Genomic DNA, 19697 nt, shown 5'->3' with positions numbered 1-19697 from the left:
TTCAGAATGTTGTATTAACCCCAGACATGGAGCAGATTGTAGAACAGACAGATTCAGCCTGAAAGAGCAAAAAGGAACTACAAAACTAAGCCTATGGCTATACTGTCCAATTGCATGCAGGGTATTGTAGTTTTATATTAATCCTAGCTGTAGGCTAATTGTTAGATACAAACTACATTACCCAGCATGCAGTGGGACAAGCACACTAGGAGAAAAAACCCTTCAACCAGTTTCCAAGCTAAAAACCCGCCAAGGCTCCAAAACTGTACCTTGGCGGGCTTGTACTTTGGAAACCCGCCAGGGCTTTAAATTAATAGCCCAATTTTGCAACCCTGGCGGAGACATATTTCAGTGGGACCGATTCCCGCCAAAGCATTCTAAATTGGAGACGCCGCTCGGTGCCAACCACAAGATGTTGGCGATAAACGCTACAAACATACATTGAGAAGGGCGGATGTTCCCGGAAGAAACATTAACACTGGGACGCCAGAAGGAAATGACGTATAGGGGACTGCTCCGCCCAACCCGGAAGTACCTGGAAACTAAACACGTGGGGCACCATGGAGGTTGTAGGCGAGATGGAGCCTGCGGAATATGAAGGTAAGGCTGCGAGCTGGAGTTAGGCTACCAAGTTATGGCAGCTCTGTTACCCAGCATCCTCAGTGGGCCTAGGTTTACAGCCATTACAAATCAATACAACTTATCTAGGAACTTGTCAGCTGGAGGTTGAGAACAGCAGGTTGCAGGCTCTTGCCAACATAGGGTTAAAGGGGATGTCAAAGTAACATTTTGCTTCTTCAAACAAAATGGAATTCTATGCACCTTTCCAATATATATTCACCAAACAGTTCAAATGGCTTTACAGGTAGATGTAAATGTACTTGGGTGTATATAATGTGCACTGCTGGTTCTGACTCCTGAAACAATGTATCAAGTGAGTTGAATGCACTCAGAGGAGAAATGACTGCTCCTACTTTGTGTCAAGAGTCGGAACCTGAGAACAGACAGGAACAGATTCTGCTTATAATCCTAATTACTTGTACACACAGATTTAAATACATTGGAAGGGTGTGTATGTATGTATGTATATGTTTATTTATAAAGTGCTACTTATGTACGCAGCGCTGTACTGTAGAATACATTAATACAAACAGGGGGTTATTAAGATAATAATAGATAAATACAAAGTATAACAATAAATACAAGATACAGTTGCAATAAGTTAAGAGTCAAAGACACAAGAGGATGGAGGTCCCTGCCCCATAGAGCTTACAATCTATATGGGAGGGTAAGAGCCAAAGACACAAGAGGATGGAGGTCCCTGCCCCGTAGAGCTTACAATCTATATGGGAGGGCAAGAGCCAAAGACACAAGAGGATGGAGGTCCCTGCCCCGTAGAGCTTACAATCTATATGGGAGGGTAAGAGCCAAAGACACAAGAGGATGGAGGTCCCTGCCCCGTAGAGCTTACAATCTATATGGGAGGGTAAGAGCCAAAGACACAAGAGGATGGAGGTCCCTGCCCCGTAGAGCTTACAATCTATATGGGAGGGCAAGAGCCAAAGACACAAGAGGATGGAGGTCCCTGCCCCGTAGAGCTTACAATCTATATGGGAGGGCAAGAGCCAAAGACACAAGAGGATGGAGGTCCCTGCCCCGTAGAGCTTACAATCTATATGGGAGGGTAAGAGCCAAAGACACAAGAGGATGGAGGTCCCTGCCCCGTAGAACTTACAATCTAGAGGGGAGGGTGATGAAGGTATATTAGAAATTCTGGTGTGCAAATAAAATTCAGTCTTTGGGTAAGTTTCCCCTTTAAAGCGCTCTGTAGCTTAGCCCCCTGGGAAAGCTGCATGTAGTACCCAGTCTTGGGTTGGGAGCCATACGTAGTGATATCAATAGGGAAACCTGTGGCGGGAGTACATGCTGTTTGGGCCCTGCTCCTCCTGCCTATACCGCTGAGTGCTGGTACTGCTATACTTACTCTTTAAGGACCGCCCACTAGGACGATGAACTGGGCATTTGGGGCTTGAAGACTGAGGGCCATTCTAGTGGCAACAGAAGCTAGCAGGTGTTAGGCTTATGTTACAAGTACAGGATTCTCCGCTGGAGGGGTGGGACTGCCTCTGGGCGCCTCCCACAATTTCCTTTGGGAAACACAATAAACACAATTAGAGTGCCAGCCTAAAGTTGACCATAGACCGACCTTCCTTATTGGCCCATCTATGGGGCCAGCTGATAAGCCTGCCCAAACGATATCTAGCTGAAAATCAGGCAGCTATCCATTGGGCAGGTTTGATTTTCCCCTTGAGTAGAGGGCTGTATCAGTGCGTAGATGCTGTCGTCTCCCCAGGGGGCTCCATTGGCTGCATTCCAGCAAATTCAGATATTTGCCAATGTTTAGATCAGAGCCCCCAACAGTGGGTTACTCCAATCAGGGGCCCTATGAGGGCAAGGTGCGCAATTTTGTGGGTTATGAAAGGTGCTGGTTTTGTACAGGTCAGGGGCAGACTATTTAGCACAATAAAGCTTGTCTATGATTTGTTCAGAGTCTATACCCCATACACACAACATCTTTCTCTTTGGGGACTTCACTCTGCTTTTCTGCCCAGTGGACCAGGTAATACCTGGGGCCCTCAGTGAGCAAAGGTTTTGCTAATTTAGTAGAATTGGGACACCGTGATTGCTGATTAAGACCACAGAGAAGATCATTTAAAATTAATTTACCAACAACTGTAAAACCACTATACTAGAGTATATTGGATAAATATATATATTATTTAATTTTTGTGGTTGTGATCTCCTTCTAAAGGGGAAGTAATCCAATGGGAAAAGATGATAATGCAGTATTATAGTTTACAGTTATAGACTGTTGCACTGTACACCCCAATTTTTCTTATTAATTTGTTTTTAAATCTTTTTTTCTTAATTGCCAGGAAATGAATTAGCCCATTACAAGCAGAGCCTTGCCCACGTTTCCTTGGAAATAAGGCAATTCATGTTTTTCTCTTCTTTGAACACTAGGTGTCAGCCTTGCTTTCTTTATTGCTGGCAGGGGCCAATTTAAAAATGTAACGAGCAAGAAGGTCCCAAACACTGCCCACGTGATGGCTCCTTTTACTCATTACTACATTACATTAACATTTATTTATAAAGCGCCAACATATTCCGCAGCGCTGTACAATAAGTGGGTTCCATACATTGGGCATACAGAGTAACATATAAAGCAATCAATAACTGATACAAGAGGTGAAGAGGGCCCTGCCCAAAAGAGCTTACAATCTACAAACTCCTCAGCAGCTTTTAAAAATAAGACTTTCTGCCTATAGATGCCCCTTTGTGATGAAACCTCTTGCAAAGATGAACTAACTGAGCAGCGACGTAATAAGAACTTTTAAAGGGAATGTCAACCCAACCATAAAAAAAAGTGCATAATAAAGTAAACTTTAATTCTAAGCAACTTTCAAGTATACATTCATTACACATTTGGAGTAGTTGTGACATTCATTGTAATTGCAATTGCATTAGAAGCAGTGTGTTTTGGCCATTCTGTGTCTCAGGTCGGATGTAGATTCTTTGAGTTTATTTTGGTTTAATAAAGAAAAATACATTTGTTTTTTCTTTAATCTTGCTTTCCCTTGTACTTAACCTCCATTTGATAATCCTGGCAGCTAAAGCCCATGCTATACTAGGCTGTATTGGTTAGTATCATGGAATCGGCACCCGATGCCTGTTGCAGATCCTGTGTACTTATGGTTTGGCCCTTCTGTTCCTCCTCACTTTGGTGGAGTAGAAAGAGCTTGTTGGATTGGAGTTGTTTCCCAGTGTTCAAAATGGCACCTGTAGGCTTCAGTTGATCCATACATCTCATGCTTATTCCTGCCATTAGTAGGTCTTACCTGGAATATTGAGTATCGGAGGGATATTTATGGTTACCTAGGTTGCAGAATGCTCAGAGTTCACCTTTGTTATTGTTGTTTTCTTCTTTCTGGGCAGGCTCAGATCTGAGCTCAGAAGTTTCTGATGGAGGCTTCTCTGCCAGCGGAGATGATGACTGCGACAATGAGGATGAGGTCACGAAGGATGACCAAGAGTCCTTGGAGGATGAAAATGCAAACAAAGGCTGGGCCGACGCCATGGCCAAGATCCTTAACAAGAAGGTATCTGAGAGCAAGGCCATATTGGTGAAGAGCAAAGCCCTGGAGAAGGACAAGCTTGAGAAGCTGGAAAAGAAGAAGCAGGTGCGTATCACAGGTTGAGGTTCTGGGATGGCTAGATGGCTACCTTCTGGCTGGGATTAATGGGATACAGCAGTAAACCTTAGTGAGAAATGGGATTTTCATCAAACGGAAAATCCATTTGGTGGTAGAAGGCAATTGTTGAGAACAATGCATTGGATCAGTATTGTTTGTGCCCAATAAAATATGGGGTTTGCAGGGAATAAAAAGGTGAAAGGAAGCAACTAAGGGGACATTGCAAAAATGTTTAAGGAATACGTCCCACAATTCCATGGGTTTGGCAACTATGATGCCTTAGTGTTTTAATGTGGTCATTCACCTTCAACTTTTAGTGTGATGTAGGCCAGAAGACCTGCTTCCTTCCCATATGCTGAGGAAAATATTTTTATTTATGATATATTTATATATATTTTCTTTTCTTCAGCCACAAATTTAAATTGCTTCTTGCCAGACAACAAATTTTCATGTTTTGGTCATTAACAATTATTGGCAACAGTTATACTGGACGAGTGTAGATATTCTTGTATTTGACCATGATCTTTTGAACTGGGCCGAGTGACCCCAGCAAAAAGGTAGCAGTTCTATTTCCATACTGAAAAGACGCAGGGCAGATAGCGGGAAAAAAAGGGGTATTGTCCTTATTTAGGCAGTATAGAATTCATTTCATTTAGGAGTTTCTAGTTGTATGTGAAGATGTAATGAGGGAGTCCAGACTTGCCCAATAGTTGAGAGTAACTTCAGACAGTATGGTGTTGAGGCAATACATAAGCTGTTACCTGAAAATACAATTGTGCACATCGAGATAATTGATGAATATACTTTAGCCTCTGTGTCATTTGTGCATCCACTTTTTAGTATGTGGGTTTCAGGTCAACCAGTAAGTAGTCACTGTTGTCTGTTTGCTGTTTTGGCCAGCCAGTTGCACCAGAGGTTGGTGAGCCCAATGAGTCCATGACATAAGCACAGATGGCCTTCCTGTGACTAGATTTATAGAGGTTTGGATTCAAAACCAAGGCTGGCAGAAGCCAAAGTTTAAGACTGGGCAAGGCTTGTTTAGCTCGAGACTGAAGTAAACCAAATCGGCAGAATAGAAAGTCAACTTTAAATGAATTTAATGGGGTAGACCATGGCTTTCCAAATGGAGTTCTGTGAGCTGGATGTGGACCAACAAGGGATATTTTTGGCCCTCAGAACCCTCATCTCTCGATATCTTTGGTTATCCTTGATCTCTTTGGATGAAACTCTTTTATTGTAATCTGGCCCTCAAACAAGTAGTACAGTATAGTGAATAGTTGGTGGCCCACTGTATAGAAAGCATCGACCTAGGCAAACGTAGAACCTAGTCCCTTTTTCACCTGGGTTTAAAACAAGGCACACGTCCTTATTCTCCAAAATAAATCCAACGACAACAGAGCAGTACAGAAGACAGGGGTAAGACCATCAAAATTTCTTTTAAAGCCCAATACTTTCAATTTTGGCTGTTAGAGACACTCATCTAGTGTAATAAAAGAATTCCAATATCCCAACGACAGATCTTTAATGTCTGTAGATGTTAGAGAAAGTGCTTCAGGTTGAGCCAAGCTGGTTTGATACCTGGTCTTTCTGCTTTTGGTGAGAAAACCAAAGACCTTTTCTTATTGTGCAAGGCACTAGATGGTTAATATGTAGTAATTTTTGATGAAAAGCCAAAGCTCGGTCGTAAATCCATAGCAATTCTGCCCGGCGTATAAGGGTAGGCCCATGAAAGAGCAGTCTTGTACGCTGCAGCTGAATAAAGAGCTTACCGTGAGCAAAGAACCATTAAAAAACAGCCCTTAATGAAGACGGTAAATTTTTTTCTAACAAGAAAACAATTTCATGGATTGCTGGGACATTACTTCATCTATTCTGTCGCTCCGTGCAAGAAATCTTAGGAAAATAGCTTAATTTGTAAGAAGCATTACAGGTTTCCAATTTGGGCTGTGCAACTCATATGGTTTCTAATTAAGATTTACGCTGGCATAAATATTCTCACTAAGTAGAGTGCCATTTCTTGTTTAGTGCTCAGAGCAGATGTTTGGCACTGGAGTTCTGCTGTTTCTTGTTGATATGTATGTATCTTGTCAAGTTCACAGCTCTAGTGTATACCCTCTCTGCTCTAGGCTGCTTGAGAATCATAGAAGACTATTGATACTAAGGGTCCCATTCATGAAAGCACGATTGGAAAAAATTCAGAATAACCGTGATAATTTCTGATGTGCGAAAATGTCACAAATTCTTTTCTTGGTCATATGAAAATATTGTGGTTGCGATCCGAAAGTCACAAAATTTTGGGGATCGTAAACAGCGCGAAAACTTTTCTGGCTTTGAAACTTCAATGTATGATTTTGGAAGCCTCCCATAGGGCTCAATGGCACTCTGCAGCTCCAACCTGGCCCAAGGAAAGTCTCCCATAGGGCTCAATGGCACTCTGCAGCTCCAACCTGGCCCAAGGAAAGTCTCCCATAGGGCTCAATGGCACTCTGCAGCTCCAACCCGGCCCAAGGAAAGTCTCCCATAGGGCTCAATGGCACTCTGCAGCTCCAACCCGGCCCAAGGAAAGTCTCCCATAGGGCTCAGTGGCACTCTGCAGCTCCAACCCGGCCCAAGGAAAGTCTCCCATAGGGCTCAATGGCACTCTGCAACTCCAACCCGGCCCAAGGAAAGTCTCCCATAGGGCTCAATGGCACTCTGCAGCTCCAACCTGGCCCAAGGAAAGTCTCCCATAGGGCTCAATGGCACTCTGCAGCTCCAACCCAGCCCAAGGAAAGTCTCCCATAGGGCTCAATGGCACTCTGCAGCTCCAACCCAGCCCAAGGAAAGTCTCCCATAGGGCTCAATGGCACTCTGCAGCTCCAACCTGGCCAAAAGATAGTCACGATATCAAAGCTTGAATGAATTCCAAAATGGTAGTTGTCTTTGCGAAAAATACCACTTTCATGAATGGGCCCCTCATAGTTGAATGGCCTTTCCTAGAGATGATCTTCCCCTAACCGACTGACTACGGCTGCTTGGCCTCTCCCCATGTCCGCATACTTTCATAACTTTGTCAGTCTTCACTTTTCAACTCCTCTCCTAGTAGTTGAGTTATCACCATCATAAAAGCAAAAGGAAAGCAAAACCATAGGCAAAAAATGTATTTCCATTGGGCAACAACCAAGGCTCAAACTGCATACAAATGTCCTTGTCAGTTTTGTAGTATTATTGTTGGTCTTTGTTTTATAACATTGGCCTCAGTCTAGTTCAGGTTTGAGACAATATGGGGTTGTAGTCTTGCTTCTGGCTGGGCCAGATCTTGGATTTGGTATTTAGCCTGATCCAAACATAATAGTTTTTTGGCTCTCTACCCGAAACTAAAAGAATTATGTTTCATACGTCCATAGGTTCTCTGCTGTTGCCTTCTGCTCCCATCAAATCCACTGGAGACCTTCATAGTATAATCAGTGCCTAGGATTTATTGGTGCTTCAGCACAACATGTTTTTAATCTCTAAAGGTGGCCATACACACAGCGATTTTCGATCTTTCGTGCGAAAGATCATTCGCACCCTCCACAGACATTCAGGGCTGAATCGCCAGATATGGAGGTAGAAACAATAGGAATTCTACCTCCTTCAGACGATTCAGCCCTGAACGTAGATTTTGCTCAGGCGCAATCGACCGATATCTGCAGCTTTTTTACGATATCAGTCGCCTCATCGAGCAGCCATACACGCACCGAATATCGTACGAAACCTCATTGGTGCATGTATGGCCAGCTTAAGGGATCCTTCCTCTGATGCAAGAAAGTCTTCCAGTGGATTTGATGGGAAGATATCACTGAAAAGGGAGGTGGTGGTTAGCACCACTGCAAGTTCAAGATAGGAAACCAGATAAGTAATAAGTCGCTGGAATTCATTGACTACCTTCTCCTCCTAAATGTCTGTCCATTTCAAGGACCTACATGAGCAGCCATGGTTCGAGAAGTCAGAATTCTATATTATCCTGACAATGCTAAAGCCTATCCGCTTTGGCCTGTCTAACATCCCTATCTATTAGGATAACGATGTTTTAAGCCTGTTGCACTATTCACTTGGTTCTGAAATACAACAACTGATGAGATGAAAGGCAAAGTAGAGTATTTATTGCTGATATCTATCAGAGGCTGCCATATCTCCGCATGTTACCCTTTCCTGCTACTCTGTTTCCTCACGTAACGTTTCTAATTCAGCTTGATAAAAAGCGGCAGTGGGAAATGATGTGCAGAGTGAAGCCAGATGTGGTCAAAGACAAAGAAGCGGAGAGAAATCTGCAGAGAATAGCCACAAGGTAAAAAAAATATCAATGTGTTTCTTTTTTTCTTTTCTGTTTCTTTGCACTTATTTTCGTTAAACTGATATAGAAGTTTGTGTACCGTCTATAATCTGTTTCTAATAAGAGAGGTTTTTCAGATGGGACCAGAAGGAGCCAAATGATTTATGCACAGAGATGTACGCAGGGGAGAAGCCGGACAAAAGGTTTTAATGTGATGAGGAAAAAAAAAATAAAGTAAATTAAAACGTGCATTTCTTGGAACAAACGGAACTTCCTGTGCGTGATCTGTTTTATCTGAGAAACGATGTTCCGTTGGCTGATAAATACCCGGAATCTCGCCCCCTGCCACCTCCCGTTGACTTGAATGGGCAACGCCTGACAGTGTCGGGACTGGTCCTTTTTAGCCTTAGGGGTTTATGTAGTAACTTGGGCATTTTAAGTACCCACAGGCACAAACAGCCCCCCCCCAATAAATAGTGACTGTCTGTGGCACCTTACAGCCCCCCCCCCGGCATTCCCAGTACCCAGAGGCACAAACAGCCCCCCCAGCCCAATAAATAGTGACTGTCTGTGGCACCTTACAGCCCCCCCCCGGCATTCCCAGTACCCAGAGGCACAAACAGCCCCCCAGCCCAATAAATAGTGACTGTCTGTGGCACCTTACAGCCCCCCTGGCATTCCCAGTACCCAGAGGCACAAACAGCCCCCCCAGCCCAATAAATAGTGAGTGTCTGTGGCACCTTACAGCCCCCCTGGCATTCCCAGTACCCAGAGGCACAAACAGCCCCCCCAGCCCAATAAATAGTGACTGTCTGTGGCACCTTACAGCCCCCCTGGCATTCCCAGTACCCAGAGGCACAAACAGCCCCCCCAGCCCAATAAATAGTGAGTGTCTGTGGCACCTTACAGCCCCCCTGGCATTCCCAGTACCCAGAGGCACAAACAGCCCCCCCCCCCCCAGCCCACTAAATAGTGACTGTCTGTGGCACCTTACAGCCCCCCTGGCATTCCCAGTACCCAGAGGCACAAACAGCCCCCCCCCCCAGCCCACTAAATAGTGACTGTCTATGGTATCTTACAGCCCCCCTGGCATTCCCAGTACCCAGAGGCACAAACAGCCCCCCCCAGCCCAATAAATAGTGACTGTCTGTGGCACCTTACAGCCCCCCTGGCATTCCCAGTACCCAGAGGCACAAACAGCCCCCCCCCCCCCCCAGCCCAATAAATAGTGACTGTCTATGGTATCTTACAGCCCCCCTGGCATTCCCAGTACCCAGAGGCACAAACAGCCCCCCCCCCCAGCCCACTAAATAGTGACTGTCTATGGCATCTTACAGCAGCCCCTCTGGCATTTGCCAGAATCCACAGATTGCCAGTCTGGGCCTGGAGCTGACCTGCTAGTCATGGGTTAATGGTTAATAAAGTAACTGTGAAAACTTCCATAACCTTATTCAGCTAAAATGGCAATATTTGAGATGTACAAAAATGGTGTTTGGGGGGTGAGCAGAAGGAAAGGGTTAATCATTAGGGTTCCAGTTTGTAAGGTGCCCTCATAGTGATAATTATAATTGCTTATCTCAGACCTGGCACATCTTTTCCATGAAAATCACATCAGGGTACTATTCTAGTGAATGCCACACGCTGCTGCCATCTTGTCTGTCCCAGGGTTCCATGAACTCAAACAAATAAAGCATGTACCCAGCCCAGGAGTGCAATAAAGATTCTATGGCGTCGCCGTGCTCACTAGAATAGTACCCCAGGCCCGCTCTTCTCTTCCCTGCATGTGTCTGAATACTGCTCTAGGTAAGCAGTACGGGGGGTTCCTAGCAAATTAGTACCACCTACTAATTAACCCTTCCATTCTCCTTTAACATTTGGATTGGTTACCTTGCCGTTACAATCTTTGACGCAACCCTTTCCAGGAGGAGGTGCAAATTGGTGTATAAATGAAGCATAAAGGCCAGTTAGGGTGAAATTTAGGGTAAATACTTATAAATATAGCAGGGTGACGGTAACCCCAATGTTTCTATATATCTGTAACCTTGTTATGGGCTAAGGGGGCCCAGCCTGAAGGCCAGTTAGGGGGGGATTTGGGGTGAGTGCTTATTTGTGCCCTGGGTACCCCTGGAACTATAGCGGGGTGACTGTTACCCCAATGTTTCTATATATCTGTAACCTTGTTATGGGCTAAGGGGGCCCAGCCTGAAGGCCAGTTAGGGGGGGATTTGGGGTGAGGGCTTATTTGTGCCCTGGGTACCCCTGGAACTATAGCAGGGTGACTGTTACCCCAATGTTTCTATATATCTGTAACCTTGTTATGGGCTAAGGGGGCCCAGCCTGAAGGCCAGTTAGGGGGGGATTTGGGGTGAGGGCTTATTTGTGCCCTGGGTACCCCTGGAACTATAGCAGGGTGACTGTTACCCCAATGTTTCTATATATCTGTAACCTTGTTATGGGCTAAGGGGGCCCAGCCTGAAGGCCAGTTAGGGGGGGATTTGGGGTGAGGGCTTATTTGTGCCCTGGGTACCCCTGGAACTATAGCAGGGTGACTGTTACCCCAATGTTTCTATATATCTGTAACCTTGTTATGGGCTAAGGGGGCCCAGCCTGAAGGCCAGTTAGGGGGGGATTTGGGGTGAGTGCTTATTTGTACCCTGGGTACCCCTGGAACTATAGCAGGGTGACTGTTACCCCAATGTTTCTATATATCTGTAACCTTGTTATGGGCTAAGGGGGCCCAGCCTGAAGGCCAGTTAGGGGGGGATTTGGGGTGAGTGCTTATTTGTGAGCTGGGTACCCCTGGAACAGGGAGAGTTCTGTTAGTCGGGTGCTGCAGGGCTGCACTATATATTATATAGTATTATGTAACAAATGTTAGTTTTTGGGCCCTTCTGTTTGTTATAAAATGCATTTAGATTGTTTCTGTTTCTTTAAAACCCCTCTGGAACATAAACTGATTTAGAATTGTTCCTTGGAAGCATTTAAAGCAGGTTTTCTATCTCAAGAAAAAAAAAAACCCTGTTTACTGAAATGAACCTACAAATGCTTGAATCATGACAGCAGCTTACAGTCTCCAGGGCTATTGTTGCTTGTTAGTTAATCATCCTTTTATATGCCTCCAAACATTTTTATACCATATTTTATGATTTTATTCAATTTAGGGAGAGAACACAAAATCACTTTGGTGCCTGCCATAGAACACCGCGTCTTGGGGAGAGTGAAGGGCTCAGAGTCTATAGCGAGGGTCTCATTTTAAACTCCCCCCTCCCCGTCCCAGTTTTAATCAAGATGAATAGACATTTGTAATGGAACCTAAGTGTGGCTTATCTAATATAATCTTTGGTTTTGTATTAATTTTATTCATTTGGGTGAAATACTCTGTGACTGTAGTTGGAGAAGTTATGTAAAGCTGGATATTTGCTGATTTGGCAGCCTACGTGCCGGGCCAAATTGGGCTGGTCCAAGTGTTTGCCCAGCCAGGGGAGGCAGCCAGACAGGACCCACACACAGGGCAAATAACCTGCCAACTCTAGGTGGGGTTGAATTGGCACCTTAAATATGCCTGTGTGTGACCAGCTTAACTTTTTTTATTGGAGAAGGGGGTGGATAAAAGTGGGTTTTGTCCGTTGTTTAATTACAGGAGGCCTGCTACAAGTATAGGACCTGTTATCCAGAATGATCGGTACCAAGGGTATGCCGGATAAGGGGTCTTTCTGTAATTTGGATTATATCTTAGTTGGGATCAAGTACAGGTACTGTTTTATTATTACAGAGAAAAGGGAATCATTTAACCATGAAATAAACCCAATAGGGCTGTTCTGCCCCCAATAAGGGGTAATTATATCTTAGTTGGGATCAAGTACAGGTACTGTTTTATTATTACAGAGAAAAGGGAATCATTGGATTCGGTCGGTCGGAACGGAACCTTTAAAAAAAGACTAGATTTGGCCCGAATCCTGAACCGAATCCAGGATTTGGTCCATCCCTACTAGAAACTGCCAGGCTTATGGTATTGGAACCAGGGTCACCATCAGGCATCATGGCACTACTACAGACCCTGATCTGCAAAACTCCAAACCACCATCTTGGCTTGGACTAGTCCTCTGACAGATCTGCTGTCAGTTCCCTCTGCTTGCCCCATAGCAGGCCTGATTGGGACTTCTAGGCGGGTGTCGTATGAATGGCCAGAGTAAAGTCATGAAGAGCAGTAGTGGTGTTCGGGTTTCTGGGGTCCCAGCCTTTGCTCAGCTCCCAACTTTACTTTATAACAAGGTTAAAGATAGAAAAGCACTTTACCAGGCACCCTGCTATAGTTCACCCTTAAATGCCTCTCCTATTGGCCTCCAGACCTGGAATTCTAAAAGCATCTTAAGATTTATCAAAAAACAAAAATTCTTTTAGATCTTTTTTTGTTGAATTTAGGACCCGGAAAAATCTTTCACTCGCTGCGAATTCTCATGAGTTGTTGAGAATTCTCACCCTCCCATGAGCCCCAGTACACGATTCCAATATTTTTGAATAAGGGGGCTATGTTTGGATTGGGTTTTTAAGACTTTTGTGATGAGAAAACTTCAGGTTGCTAACAACCAAAAAGTGTAATTTTATCCAGAAAGGAAAGAATTTACTGAATACGTTGTGGTCGTGCTTTGGACCCTCTTTATCTCTTCTTTTCATTGGTGTCTCCCATTGGTTTCCTTGCGTCTGTTCTTGACCCAGTCTATATGTCTCCCGGCAGGGGGGTCGTACAGTTGTTCAACGCGGTAAGAACCCACCAGAGTAACATGAATGACAAACTGAAAGATGCCGGGGGCTCTGAAAGGAAACGAAGCAAGCTGATGTCCTCGGTTTCCAAGAGAGACTTCATAGATGTTCTCAGAGGGAAAGAAACTAAAGGCGAGAAGTCGACTACAGAAAAAAAGGGAGCTAAAAAGGTATGTTTGCCAGGATTCTAATCCCTTAACCTTGGCCTCATGTCCCCTTACAGCTAAGCAAAATGTTAAACTTTACTCTGTTGTGACATTATAATATAAACCCAAGATAGGGGCATGATAGAGATCAGTGTTTAAAGATTTATTTGTCCTCAAAAATACATTATTCCATTTGTACTGGTAATTGTCCCTACATGAGATGCTCCTCATTGAGTCACGCCATTTACTGGTTTCATATGACTTGCCTTTGTCTATGAGGTCTAATAAACAGGATGAAAGGTGTTGCCAAAAGCAGTGTTTGCTGTTTTGTCTCTACCATAGTAGAGTTGAAGGTCTTCTATAGATCCCACAATGCTTTGGCTAGTAAAAGGGAACATCACCCAAAAACAACTTAAGCTTTTTGAAACGTAAATATAATTTAAAGCAACTTTGCTGTATATATCCGTTAAAGAATAAGCACCTTTACGTGATTTTTAATGTAATAATAAGGTTTGGAACAGTTCCCTAAGCCCCGCCCCCTGTTCCCCTGCTGATCTGGCTGGCTACTTTGTGACTCAAATAAAATGTAACAGTAGCCGCCTGTCCTCAGCCTGCATCCTCCCAATCCCACAATCCTCTGCGCATATAATGTAAATAAGGAAAGGGACATCCCAGTGCAATGCATTGTGGGTTATGTAGTTCCTGCATGCTGTCTGTAAGCTGTGGGGAAGTTGTTACAATTAGTAACATCAGTGTTTTAGTCCCTCCTCCCCTGCCAGGATCTCAAATGATTCAGAAAGGGAAGAACTGTTTTGGAGCTGGATTTCAGTATATAAAAATGGTATTTAGAAACAGATTGCAGTGATAGGTATATTAGGGGTTCCTGTGTTGTGTGGGGCTCCTTAACAGATTTTGGTTCAGAAGCTGGAGTTCCCCGGTATATGATGAACAAGGAAGCCTCCCGTGGCCCCTGGTACAAATCTAGCACTTTGAATTTCTCGTGTTGTTTACCTTTACAATTCTAGTCCTGCCTGAAAATTCTCTCTTGCCTAGATCCTCAGTTTCTATTTTTGAAGTTTTTCTTTTGATTTTATCCAGCCCTCTCCCCTGTTGTCTAATTGCATCATTATTGACCGGCACGGGAATGTGCAAAGTGCAGAAACCCTCATTCAAACGCCTATGTCCCCTGCACACGGAAACATTAACATTTGGCAACAGTTCAGATTTTATTAACGAAACAAAGAACTCGTAGATTTAACATTCAAAACCCTCTTCCACATTCCCCCTTTTCCTTTAATTGTGGCCAAAATAATATGCAGAAAGCGTAACGGTGTCGTCAGACTCGTCTTTTATGGAAGGAGTTGCAGCCATCAAAGGTTTCTTGGAAGTTTCAGCCGCAAAAGTGAATGTGGCTTCCAGTAATTTGTGCACGAGCCTCTTATCTTCCCTTCAATTACGGTAATCTTGTTATATCAAGGGGAAAGGTTTTGTCCGATATTTTCAATCGGTTTGATTTATTGGGGTTGCTGAAATGCTTTTTTTCCGTCGTACTGAGCTCATTTTCTCTGCCTTGCTCTTCTTTCTGGATAAATGATGATCCAGCAGAGCTGAGCGAAACACGGAGACCCGGAACGATCGCTCTGTTCTGGACGTCTGCTGAGGTCACGTTTAAGAACAAAACGTGCAGAAGTTCTCATCAAATTTTTACCATCGTCACTGGCCTTTCCGTAATTGATGGGGCATAGAGCAGGCACTCGTATAAGCTTGTGTTGCTTATAACACCTTTCTCCTTATTCCATCTGAACTCCTTTTTATATCTATGCACAAACAAGCCATTGGATACCATTCATTCGTTTTAAGATATTTGGCACACAAGGTCACTCCAGATGAGCCACTACCCACATTGTGTCAACTTTGATTTGAGAGAGAGTGTGCCCAATCATTCTCCTCCTAGCCTACATCTACCTTAAGCTGGCCATACACACACCGATTAATATCATACAAAACCTCGTTTCGTACAGTATTCGGTGCATGTATGGCAACTGGGCGAGAAGACCAATATCACAGGAGGCTTGCCGATTGGGCTGGTTAAAAGATTTTGATTGGGCGCTATTGAAGGTGCCTGAGCAAAATCTGCCTTCAGGGCTGAATTGACAGAAGGAGGTAGAAATCCTATTGTTTCTACCTCCTATTCAGCACTGAATATCAGTGGAGGGTTGGAACAATCTTTCGTGCGACCATCGGAAATCGCCACGCGTGTGGCCTGCTTTAGCATAGTCATGGATACAACAGGCCTCTCTCTAATGGCTTCCTTTCTTACCTAAGATAAGAGTCACCACTTGTCATCGCAGTGTTTCAGCTCATGATTTAAGGAAAAAAAGGGCCCAAACTCAGTCGAAGAGACTGTTAATAATTTTTAAGGAAGCCACTCAACGGGGAACTCCAGCTTCCGAACAAAAATTTGGTAAACAGCCCCACACAACACAGAAACCCCTAATATACCTATCACTGTAATCTGTTCCTTCAAAAAGTAGGAATAAATACCATTTTTATATGCTGAAATCCAGCTGCAAAACAGTTCTCTTTCTGCATCATTTGAAATCCTGGCAGGGGAGGAGGGACTAAAACATTGATGTTACAAATTATAACAACTTCTCCTCAGCTTACAGACAGCATGCAGGAACTACATAACCCACAATGCATTGCACTGGGATGTTCCTTTCCTTATTGACATCATGTGTTGAATCATGAAAAGGCTGCATATTTTTTTATTAATATATTGTAAAGTTGCTTTCTTTTCAAAAATATTAAGTTGTGTTTGGGTGGAGTTCCTTTAAGCGCACGGAAACCGTTCTTATGCACTCAACTGAAGATATATCACTCGTGAGATCTATCCTCTTTCTAGATGTGCAAAACTCTCCAAGTTGCTGTGGTATGTGCCTGTGTGTAAGCCAGAATTTACTTTGACATAGTGCCTAAAAAACTCTTGATTCAAGATGCCCTGTCTGATGGGTTCCTTTCTTACGTAAGATTAGGATCACTTCTCTCTATCATAGAAAGGCAAAAAGCAGTGCTAAACTCATGACTCAATGGGAGAAGGGGCCGAACCCAGTCAAGCTTGAGCAAGCCCCTTTAAAACCATTGTTTTCTCCACTGAATATATTTTACACATAAGGTCTCTTCTCTTTCTATATCTGCAAAACTCTCCAAGTTGCCGTGGTGTGTTCACATTTTTGGGGTAATGTATGTAAGCCAGAATCTACCTTGTCCTAGACCAGGGATCCCCAACCTTTTCTGAGCCACGCTCAAATGTAAAAAGTGTTGGTAGGCCACAAAAGCATTAAAAAAAAAAAGTTCTTTGGGAATGGCAAATAAGGACTCTGACTGGCTATTTGGTAGCCCCTTGTGGACATCTGGCCAGAAGAAAGCTTTGATTGGAATAAAACCGTGTCTGGGCTTCCAAAATTTGCCTCCAAGCCAGAGATTTAAAAACGGACATCTACTTTGCGGCAACTGGGAGCAACTTCAATGGGGTGGTGAGCAACTTGTTGCATATGAGCCACTGGTTGGGGATCACTGGCCTACTCCCTGTAAAGCTCTTGATTCAAGAGGCATCTGTCTAATGGAATCCAGTCTTACGTAAGATAAGAATCAATTCTCTGCATTATATTGAAGCAAAAAACTGAGCTTAAGCTCATGCCTCAAGGAGCAGAAAAGGATCTGAACTCTTGGTCAGGGAACTTTCTAATATTAATGGAAACCAACTATTGATCATCAAAACTCCTTTTATATGTATACACAAGCATGCCTCTCTTCATTCTGCTGGAGATAGGTGGCACACAAGGTCTCTCTAGATCACTAAAACTCTGTTGCCCAAGGTGTGTGCTCATTGACCCAGACTATTTCTTGTGGAACCCTTCTCATAGCTGATATCTACCTCAGCATAGTCACTGAAAAGTTTTTGGTACAATTCCCACGCATATAGTCACATGGTTTTTGTTTGTGCGCGCTCCTTGCATGTTAAAACAGATCTTCAGCGTAAACAATGTTTCTTTACTTTAGTAACCGATATCTTTAATATCAAAGACTTTGTGTAAAAAAATTACATTAAATCCGTAATCAAAAGCTTAAACTGGAGAGGATGGAAACATTTAAGAGCTTTGTTTATATATAGGGTTTTTTGTTTTTTTTGTTCTTTGCATCAAACAACCACACATCAATGCTGTTCTTGAAAGCCAAGCCAGACCCTTGTATATGATTAGAGAGTCGCCCTTCTCTTTTTTACTCAGCAGTTCTGGTTGGGTTTATGGATTGCCAGCCAAATATCCCACAGATCTGCCTAGATTACGGATATCCAAACAGTGTCCTTATGGCCACACTCTAGTGGGATCCTGTCTAACCTCAGATAAGAACCTGAGGACTGGGACAGCAGAAAGTGAAGAGGAGCTATGGCACACCATCTTGTGCTAATGCACCATACTCTCACCGATATGGTTCATTGGCAGATAACCTTATCAAACCTGCCCAGCCGATATTCGTAGAACATAGATACTAGTATGGATTGCCAGCCAAATATCCTACAGATCTGCCTAGATCACGGATATCCAACCAGTGGCCTTATGGCCACAATCCAAGGGGATCCTCTCTAACCTTAGATAAGAATCTGAGGAAGATTCTGTCCAACAGATCAGGCCAAATGGATGGATAACATACTAATGACCATTCAGGGTATGACCACCTTTCTATTCCATGTGTTCAAACCAGCAGCCTCAATGACTGGGACATCAGGAAACGAAGAGGAGCTATGGCACCATCTTGTGCTAATGCACCATACATTGGCAGGTTACCGTATCAAACCTGCCCAGCTGATATCCATACATAGACACTAGTCTTGGTTGTCCCAAAATAGATGTACCAAAATTGTACATATGTTCAGCTTTAGGGTAAAGACACACTGAGCTACTAGTAGTAGCTTCTTTTTCTTGGCTACTAAACTACAGAAAATACTTTGCCGAAGACAATACTGACAATTGCCTCTGCTAAAACACACATAGAGACAATTAATAGTAACTGATCAGCATTGTCTATTTTAGTAGCCACGACAAGTAGCTGCTACTAGTAGCCCCATGTGTCTTCACCCTTAGACTCATGGCACAAGGGGTGGAGAAGGGCCCAAAACCAGCTGAGAATTGAGAAACCTGTTAGTAATGGAAGCATTTGTCACCAGTGGTGACAGGCGGTTTGGCTTGGTTTCCATTACATTAATAACAAGCTCCTTAGCAGAATTCAGCCACTTGACTTGGGGGAACCACTACCATCGTGGCCTTTTTATCTGCCTCCCCCCATTGAATAAAAATGGGGTTGTGCATATCTCTCTGCTCCTAAATAAATCACCCACTTTGACTAGGGGCCCATCACCTAAATGTATACTGTTGGCATGATTCAAAGCAGGCCCTCCATTTGTAGGCTTTTTAGGCAGAGCAAAACAATTACCTCTATAGGCAGTCAGAGCATTGCATCTAAAGCTCAATAGGTGGCGCTATCGCTTAGTTGTACCAGGTGCTACAGTATTGATACAAACAATGCCGGGGCAAGGTGCAAATGCTTTTCTGTAGGTCTGTTTATTTATTATTATTTTTCAAACGGCCTGTGTTGCTCATTTCCTGATGTTTTTAGACAGATTCCGTTTTCCCAAGAAACTTTATCTAGATCGGAAATCATATGGGGGGGTCGGATATTCTTGCACGGGTCTGAAGTGATAATAGCTGTTCAGAGTCACCTTGCTGAATGGCTATTTAGATAGAGTTCATGTGAGATTGTGATAAATACATGCTTTCTGCGGCATATAATCCCCTCCTGAAACCCCTTCCAGAGGGGCTGCAACAGAGAAGGATTTGTGTGTCCAGATGGAATTCATTGTGTTCTGGAGTGAGGCCAAGGCATTCCCTTTCACAGATATTGGACTGTTTGTCAAGGTACCACTTTATCCTTGTTCAACCTACTGGATTCTTTTTTTTTTCTTCTTCTTTGTCTTTCCTAAAGGCTTCATCCTTTTCAATTGCAGTAGAGTAGAATTCTGATATTTGTGTAGGGATAAGGGTAATACGTGGTCACGTTTGTCCATGTTTGTTTATCCAGCTACTAAGCTCTTGGTATTAGATGTGACATTTCCAAACATACAACCAAAACATTACCAAAATTAGTAGACATTGGATGCTAAATTAAATTTACAATGCTTGGTTC

The 19697-nt window shown here is 43.6% G+C and overlaps 1 protein-coding gene across 1 annotated transcript in view; it reads left to right on the top strand.

Annotated features, from left to right (window-relative positions):
- The first annotated feature begins 333 nt into the window (after nt 1-333).
- Nucleotides 334-19697, top strand: part of rrp15 (ribosomal RNA processing 15 homolog) — a 32773-nt gene continuing 13409 nt past the window's right edge. The window contains exons 1-4 of the mRNA XM_002936024.5: nt 334-600; nt 3997-4241; nt 8465-8562; nt 13283-13478. Coding sequence (XP_002936070.2) covers nt 561-600; nt 3997-4241; nt 8465-8562; nt 13283-13478 — 579 coding nt within the window. The 5' untranslated portion in view covers nt 334-560. The remainder of the gene's footprint in view (nt 601-3996; nt 4242-8464; nt 8563-13282; nt 13479-19697) is intronic.

This window comes from Xenopus tropicalis, chromosome 5 (assembly GCF_000004195.4).
Source record: "Xenopus tropicalis strain Nigerian chromosome 5, UCB_Xtro_10.0, whole genome shotgun sequence".
NCBI lineage: Eukaryota > Metazoa > Chordata > Amphibia > Anura > Pipidae > Xenopus > Xenopus tropicalis.
Note: the sequence above shows the minus strand (reverse complement) of the source record. Positions and strands in the feature narration are given on the sequence as shown.